Genomic DNA, 9,155 nt, shown 5'->3' with positions numbered 1-9,155 from the left:
CTTTCATAAAGTAGTATTGTAAAATTACTTCAGCACAGGGAGTTACACTAGGAATTATTTAAACAGCAGTGAATGGGCTACTGTGCCTGCTACCCCATGTGCTGAGCTTCAATTAACCCCCTGACTCTACTATGCATATTTTTTTTTCCTTGGCACTACAGCCCCAGTGGGCCTAGGCCTACCTCCATGTACTTCTCCGTTCACTTCGGTTTTTCTATATCTTACACATATGATAGGACTCCTTGGGTGGGTGATCAGCTCGTTGCAAGGCCTCTACCTGTACACAAACACAGAAAAACGCACACAAACATCCACGCCCTGAGTGGGATTCGAACCCATAATCCTGGTTTCCAAGCGAGCGGAGACAGTACATGCCTTAGACCGCTCGGCTACCATGACCGGCCCGCTATACATATACCTCATGGAAAATTACCCATTCCTTTTCTTCTTTCACACAATCATGGTGACAGTTTATTCAGTTTTCATCACATATGAAGCAGAATGAAACTGCACTAAAAAGTTTATTATTTCATACTAATAAAAACATCAACAAATATTTGAAACAGGTCAGCTTTGATTATAATTTCTTATTATTCAGTCACTTAAAACAATGCACTCTTCACCTCCATGGTCCAGCTTATCACTGTTCAGAAAATGAGGAACAATTCTGTTGCCTCCACTTGACCTGCTACCTTGTTGTTTCATGAATTTCATAAGTGAATTATTGCAAGCTTTAGGTAACTCCTGCCCCTTTGGTAAAGACACTAGTCCCTTTTTTTTATGTTGCTTACCAGTCTTGGACAATGTGAATGCCCTACTGGACGAACTGAACTTTAACTTCTTCTGGGTCTTATCATTGTGTGGAGAACTACCATTCTCTTGTCTCTTGTTTGGGGTCTCCTCTGCCATTGGTGCAGTACTGAACTGCTTCCTACACTCCACTTCTGTCATTTTCTTAGTAAACTTTGTAATCAGCTGCTTAGGATTTGTCTCACTACCGAGTGCTGGGGTCGAAGTAGGCGTCTGGATATCACTTTCACGTCTTTTTGGTTTAAAAGTGTAATCCCACAATGTGTTTGGAAGAGTGATATCAGGAAGTCCATGGGCTGCACGTATCTCTGAAGGGACATACCAGCACGTACGGCCATTCATTGGACCTGCATCTGGACATGCTAGCCAAGTTGCTAGCTCTTTAATCTTATTTGAAACACTTTTCTTGAAAATGTCATGCGATGGCGATGCTGACACATTTCCTTCTGCTAGGCCTTCTCCCACTCCATCTATCGATTTTTGTTGCTCTTTGTCCCAATATGCCAAGAATTCTTTTACTAAAAACGCACATCTATTGACATTACCATGGATGAGTTTGATTAAGGCAGGAATTGCTGAGAAAAGAAACAAAAGAAGTTATTAAATATATAACAAAACCAAGATTACAAAATGTCGCTTCAATCCACATCAGAAAATACTACTTTATGCAGGATACAATTCAACAACCCCCCCCCCAAATGCACACAAAGGCATAATTAACGAGAAAAGAGAGACTTCAGACAAACAGCACTTATCACTTCATTAATCCTTCAAATCAAGACATGTGAAGACAAGATTAATTGGAATATTCTGGTCCTCCATGCTAGGGTCAGGATGTAAACATGTCACTGCACTGTAAACTTCATAACACTAAGAACCAGCAGTACTGTCCATGTGTTCAAACATGGCCATTCCTAACAGAATGTTCAGTGGATGTGATTAAATCCATAGAGATGAGGACTGTAAAATATACAGGGTTTTTTTATTGCTAGTGGGGTGGGACTAAAAGTCCCTTGTACTGCGGCCACTTCTGGCCTATTGTACCAGCCCCAAATGATAGGTGAGGGTGATTGTGGAGCAATTGGCGGAATGAAGATTGGCAGGGGAAACCGAAGTACTCGGAGAAAACCTGCCCCAGTGCCACTTTGTCCACCACAAATCCCACTTGACCACACCAGGGATCGAACCTGGGCCGCCGCGATGGGAAGCCAGCGACTAACCTCTTGAGCTATGGCACAGCCCTAAAATGTATAGGTTAGTCAAGGTCCTTAGTTACAAGTGCATCATCCTCCCTCCCTTTCACAACGCAGCTGCAACCACAGTACCTCTATTTCTGCCTATAATTCTCAAGTGCAATCCACAGAGCAGGTCTGAAAACATGGCCTGTTCTTAAGCACAAGAGATCTAAAAGGGCACTAATAATTGATATACAGAATACTGAGGTATTGAAATGAAGTAATTTGGAAAGCAATATCAGTGCCAGTAGATATTATGGTACAGACAAAGAGGAATTCAGACTATACAAAACGGTACTGACGTTACTTTTGTGGCAGCCCTTGAGTTTTGGCTGCACTGAAAAGTTGAGCACATCCATCCAGAGACAGGTACCTGTCAATAGGTGCATGGGTCACTCTGCTCAGATGCCAAGTAATGAACATCAGCAAACATAAAAAACACTTTTCAATATAAGTTTTGAGTTCTTTAATATTTCCAAAGTGTTGGCATTCGTCACGTTGCAATGCGTGCACGTCCAGCCTGGCACCACTGCAACACGTGTCGTCCCTTTGATGTGATGGGAAGAGACCGCTAAGTGAGCGAACAGCCCGTTGCATATCACGGTATTAACATTTTGCAATGGAAGGATGATACAGGGTACCGTCCACACTGATACGATACGGAGATATGCTACAAGTCTGGACCTGGCTTAAGGGTGTGCCTTTAGGTGTAATTTTTTTTACTTTCACATCCCTTCTGTTTATGGGCTGCAATTGAGGAATTTACACATTAGTGATATTTCAGTTAATTTTGTTCTAAAGATTACAAAAATGATACAGTGCAATATCTCACTCTTAAAATAAAGATATTATTACAATTACCTTAGTGTCTGCTGCCCTCCAGTAGCAGAAATTAGATATAGTATGTATACTGCCATCTAATGGTGGCAGTCCAAACCATGAAACTATGAGATTACATTATTGCCAATTTAACCATTCTTTTTAGTCTTATTCACTTGATATTTATAATATGAAGATAACTAAATTATAGGTGAATAAAAAAATCACTGAGCATAAAAAAATAATTAAATTGCATTTCCTGAAGACTGATGTCTTTGTTATGGGACAGTGAAGAAAGGTTCACTTAACATAGCGTTTTAGTGTGCTGTGATGTTACACGCTGTTCATTATTTGGGTGGGTGGTTGGTTCACGTATTCACAGGTAAAAACTGTCTCTGTGTTCATTTCATATTGCCACATCTCCTGGTAACGTGGCAAGAAATTAATGGGTTCCGGATTAGACGAAGCTATTTATTGGATAAGTTGTTTACAAATGCAATTACAATCGCTAAGAAATAATGTCTTCCGCAGGATGCCACCTGGCTAGTCTGTCATCTTCTGGTTCTCAGCTGAGCTGGTTTCTTCTGCTCTCAGCTCTGCTCCATTCGCCTCTGTTCTGGTCTGGTCTCTTATATTCTACAGTCGGACAGACTAGAAGACACCTTCAAGGGTTCCATTTCACGTGTTCTATGCACCAGTCACTAGTGTATTTGTTTCCACAGGAACTGCACGAGTTCTGCTTTTCATTTCCGTGGTAACGTCTGCCATTTATGCGTTATCACGTGAACCTGTTTCATCGTCACCCTGACGATACAGAACCATGGATACCTAGCCAGTGCCTAACAATGGATGCCTGCTCTGACTCAGATATTCAGCAGTGTGCTGCATTCAATCAAAATGGAGACAACTTAACCAGGATCATTGCAGCTAGTTTCCAACATTTCTTGTAACAAATAGATGTCACACAAAAATGCTAATTCTATATTTCATATCTCTAATATGAAGTTATTAAAATGTTTGTGGGTTCTAAATTAAATGTTTGCCCCGTAGTTATTCAGTCATGGAGTAAGAACAGAGGTCATTCACTATGTAATGAAAATAGAAAACTAAAGTACCATTAATACAAATATTGTTTCTGGACATTTTCCATCATATTGTTTTTTTTTAAAAGACAACCCAGCTTGGACATCTCTCCCATCAGGACTCCTGTGATCACAACAGAAGTAAAAAAACTAAAAGTTTTTAAAAGTTTCTAGATGTTATTTAAAAAACCTTTATTGTCAATATTTAAAATTTGTTAAACCACATAGGTTCGTGTCTGTACTTTACAACACCAGGAAGCTGCTGTGATTGTGAAACATTCGACTTTAAGCGTACTGTGCATTATAAGATACAACTGTATGTATTTTAAATCAAAACACCTATTGTGATGGTAGTTTCCAGTTTGTAATGATGTTTCCTCTGAAGATGGCCCGTAAGGACCGAAACATGTAAGGGAGATAAGTTTTAACGTAGTAAAAACTTATGTGTCACATTGGACGGAGTGGTTTGTATTTATAAAATAGGGACTAGCTCTATCGATTGGGCCCAACTGATTAAGTTTTATCTGAAGACAGAGACAGAATCCAGTCTCCAAAACGTTTTGTTTTAAATAAAAAGAGGACAGTGGATATGTCCAAAAACATAATATCTGTATTAATGTACTTTTAGATCTTAAAGTAACATTACCTGCTTCAGGGAACTTTCTCTTCTTCTTCTTTAGTAATGGAGTTGCTGGACTTGGTACCCAATCACTGGACTCTGGGCTTCCCATTGCAGTAGCAGAATCAGATGCAGATGTAACAATTGGACCATTCTGATAAACTGCTTGGTATGGGCTCAAAAGTTTCAACAGCTGGCTCCCAGCTGTAATATATAATTTTCATTATGCATTTAATATTTGCTGACTATGGCCTAGGGACCTGTCGTCTGACAGATTACTGATGAATGAATGAATGAATGGCCTAGGGAGTGCTATTAACCAATTCCATTCCTTCCCTAACAAATTCAAGCAACATCATTTACAAATTTCCTGCTCTTCTCCAGCATGTAATATACTGTCACATGTTGGGTGTCTGATGTGACAAATAACTTCACGCCATTCTAGATCTAGCAAATTTATTGCACATTCGCTCTTACATTTACACAATTTACAGTTCCACAACTACTGCCATCGGCAGTATCACAATTACTTCCACTGCTTCCATTGACTCTGGCGAATGCTAGACTGCAACTGACTGGTTACTCTCTCTCACTGACGAATACTCCTGTCATGTAGCTTCCGCACTGACAACACAGAAAACAGTTACGTGATAGCTTTCACTGTTGCGTGATGTTGTGTTTACCAACTGCCTAGCAACAGTCACTGCACAGGCTCCCCTGTTGCGTGATGCCATGTTTACAAAGGCATTGCTGGGCAATGCTGCATAGCAACCAGCGCGCTACAGCTCGGCATGGACAAACACTGCTTTTCTTACTGTTGCATAACCTCGTTTCCACTGTTGCGTAACTTGGCAACCGACCGTTTCTCAAGGGTCTGTCTTCGTGGTAACTCATTCCACCTTCCGTTGCCCAGCAATGGTTAGACATGTCACAATACATATAATACAAATGAGAATATCACAACATTTTAGACATGCAAACATATAACACCACTGTCACGTCATCCACACTACAGTTCACTGAATATACTTCATAATGCAATCATTCTTATGTGTCTTTCTATCCAGTCTGTCCACCTTACAGTTTGGAAGCTCCCAACAGGACTCTGTTTGTGATATAATAGCAGTACAATGGCATGATACAGACCTTGCACATTGATCAGAGGAAGAGGACATACTGGTTGTCTGGCAGATAAGATGAAAATTGAAGGTGATGGGAAGAAAATACTGGGTCTACCAGACACACCTAAACATCAAAAGAAGGAGAGAAGTCAGCAGTTTTTCTGTAGCCAGAGAACTTGTCCAAGACAGTGAAAGAAATAGATCATTTTATAGGAAAAAACAAGAAAGTTTTTAACTGTTAGCAGACCTTGTGGGAGATGAAATAAAGAAACAGGACACTAATCTTGGACCAGTTCTGGAACCAGGGTACATCAAACCTTGTGTAAGCAACCTTGAGGATGACAAGTTGTGTGTGTGTTCAATGAGGTCTCCTGTACAATGCTTCAACAGACCATCATTCATAGGTTGACCACATTAATGCCAACATTCACAAAATCTTTAACATACCTGCAGATAACGTTTTGCTGCTTTGGGGGGGGGGTGAACAAATGAACAAACAATAACAAAACCATACACAAAAAACTCAACTGTTACATGTGAACACTGGTGCAAGAGCTTTGTGTCCGTCCATGTGTGTTACTTCTGTTTCTTGTAAATTTAACATGCTATATTTCCTTACTGTGGCAATAGAAGAGCTATCTGCTGTGGGTAGAGCTTATACTGGATAAGGAATGGCCATTTCTCCTCTTACTGTGCAGGAAAAGTTCCAGGCTTGATGTATATTTATGTACTCTGTCCCTTTCTGGTCAAATTTTAATACCACTATGGCTCTCCACTGGTCCATATGAAGTGTCTTTTCTTTACAGCTTTCATAAAACAGAAGAAACTTTGCTAAGTTTCAGTAACCTTCAAAAAATCATGGTGCACCCAGAGCCCCAGTGGATGGTAAAGGGATATGACATCTTAATGGGAATTTTAATATATTTCTACTGTTAAGCATACAATTTTAAGATTCATTATTTATCCTGTACTATACACATGCACTCACACATATACACACAGTATAACCAACAGAATGACAATTATTTTCTAAAAGCATTCTGCATTTATAGCTAGCCATCTTCTTTCTATGGAGGCAAGTTTGAGAAACCAATTATGTCTACGAAACATCCTGCAAGAACTTCTCAGTTTATGAAAGTGATCCAGAGATGTTCATTCTTTCTTCCATGGAGTGTTTGAAAATAAAAAATAATCTTCCAATTTTACCACACACAGTAAAATCGGAACGCATATGCGTGGTTCTAAAAATTAGTGAATCTACAATTAATGGAATGTTCTCTGCATGTAAGTTGCTATGCAGATATATGTCTGGGGTTTAACCCGTTGCCGTGGTTCGTCGTGTATGTTTCGTCAGGGATTTAAATCGTCTGGGGGGGTTCGACGTGTATGTTTCGTTCAGCTGCACACCTATGTTATAACGCCCATAATAATTGATGGTTTTGCTGTAGATTGTTAGATTTTTCGCTGGCCTGTTGTCAGTAGAACAGAGTATAAATAAGACACGACTTTATCTGTGCCAATTCATCGTTACATATGCCTGTCTTGCAGCAAAGTTCCTGTGGTTCTGGCGAGCGGTTTCTAGCTGTACTGTTATGAAAGCGTGTTTTCTTTGCTTTGAAGATATAAACAGAAGAGACGTGATGTTTACTGTTGTATATGATATCATATTGCCCTGAGCTGGCCACATTGACACACTCAACTGGAATTCTTAGAATAGGGTTGTCCATAAATTTATTCTCGCATGATCCATTGATTTCGCACAGTACAAAGGCCCAGTTCTGAGAAAAACGCCACAATTTAAGGCAGAACACTGTGGTCACCCCCTGAGACGATACGGATGTGTGTGGGGGAGGGAAAAGTACTCATTATCGCTCCAGTTGACGCCATTTTATCGTACTGACCTTGGTGGTCGTTTCGAGGGATGACCATAACTATTTTTTTTGAGCCAGCTAAGCTCTGCTTTCTTCCTCTATATACCAGCCAGTTCTTATAATAAATTCATGAATTCTGTGGTCACCCCTACGACATCTGGGGAGCCGAAAAGGTTGGAATCTGAAACGCAGAAGCACCAAACCCTTCTTATGATAACACAAAGGTTGAATTTACTGCAGCTAATCTGTCAAAATATACGACTCACGGAGGGACATTTCCACTTGTATTCCCCCCACGGGGAAGAAGGCAGGGCCGCACAGAAGTGTGGTTAGAAAAAAAAAAGCAAAAGTAAAGATACGCAGTATTGGTTTGGTGAATCTGAGCCAGCGCTGTGTTTAGACTAATGCTTCAAGGCGTCACCTGCTTACATAGCCGAGATACCGGGTGCTCATATTATAAGGCAAGGTTATAAAACCATCTTTTAAGATCATTTTAGTGAAAGTTTCATCCTTCAAAGCGTACCATTCACTGCTCAAATACTAAACAACCTGCTTCCATTGAAGATATAAAGGGGGTTCATATTATAAGGTAAGGTTATAAAACCACCTTTTAAGATCATTTTAGTGAAAGTTTCATGTTCCTATCTCATAGAATTTAAGAACAATGATGAATAAATAATTTTCGAGCAAAATTTAAATGGCCGGCTGAATATATTACCGCAGGAGCCGCGGCCGCGGAATTTAAATGACCACGTCAAAGGGTTAATTTCTTTCATGTTTCCCAGGAACTTAAGGCAACAAATCCTATATATTGTGACATGTTGCGCAATGGAGGACAACTCCTCCTTCCCCCAGCAGTGACGTGGCAGCTCTGGCCACGGTGACATAGCCCCCCCCCGGGGCTATGTGGCACCGCTTCCTACTGTGACAAGGCACGCAACGCCAGTGTCGACACGGCGTCAGGCAACAGCGGTACTCATTACATAACAGGCAGACACTGCGACTATATAAGGGAACTACACAGCCACCGAAAGCAGTTAAAAGTGTATCAGCCACCGAAGTGAGTTCTCCAGTCAGCAGTGAACGAGTTAGTGCGTGATCAGGAGTAACAAAGTTAAAGTGTATCAGCGGCTGAAGACAGTTCTCAAGGCAGCAGCCTACGAGTTGAATTGGAATCTAGCCAGCAGTGAGCCGTTAGGGTTAAGTTGGAATATAGCAGCCATTGCGGAAAGAAGCACGGGATGCGTGTGTGATAATCAGTGATAGTTTGTGATAACTGAGTAATAATTGGGAGTGTGTGATACAGTTGCACTTGTATAGCTCCCGTACTGTGAATATGTGTAGACTACTGAACAGTTTGAAGAGATTATTGCGAATAGGGTTATAAAGTGTGAAACCCTGCAACAGTGTGAAGAGATTATTGTGAATAAGGTTATAAAATGTGAAACCCCGCAACAGTGTTGTAATTAATTGTAGCCGATACTTGTAGGTTGTTAAATAAACCAATTAACAATCCAAACGGCGTCTTCAGTAACTAAACACGTTACAATATATATATATATATATATATATATTATATGAAATTCTTTCTCAGGATT

General features: G+C 40.4%; 1 protein-coding gene across 1 annotated transcript in view; it reads right to left on the bottom strand.

Annotated features, from left to right (window-relative positions):
* Positions 1–329: 329 nt before the first annotated feature.
* LOC111874117 (chromatin assembly factor 1 subunit A) overlaps positions 330–9,155 on the bottom strand; it is a 43,546-nt gene continuing 34,720 nt past the window's right edge. Inside the window, exons 13-14 of the mRNA XM_033755663.1 lie at positions 4,593–4,769; positions 330–1,385 (exon numbers count right to left, since the gene is read on the bottom strand). Of these exons, the coding sequence (XP_033611554.1) occupies positions 595–1,385; positions 4,593–4,769 (968 nt within the window). The 3' untranslated portion in view covers positions 330–594. The remainder of the gene's footprint in view (positions 1,386–4,592; positions 4,770–9,155) is intronic.

Source organism: Cryptotermes secundus, unplaced genomic scaffold (genome assembly GCF_002891405.2).
Source record: "Cryptotermes secundus unplaced genomic scaffold, Csec_1.0 scaffold314, whole genome shotgun sequence".
Taxonomy (NCBI): domain Eukaryota; kingdom Metazoa; phylum Arthropoda; class Insecta; order Blattodea; family Kalotermitidae; genus Cryptotermes; species Cryptotermes secundus.
The sequence above is the reverse complement of the archived record's forward strand: the minus strand, read 5'-3'. Positions and strand labels throughout refer to the sequence as shown.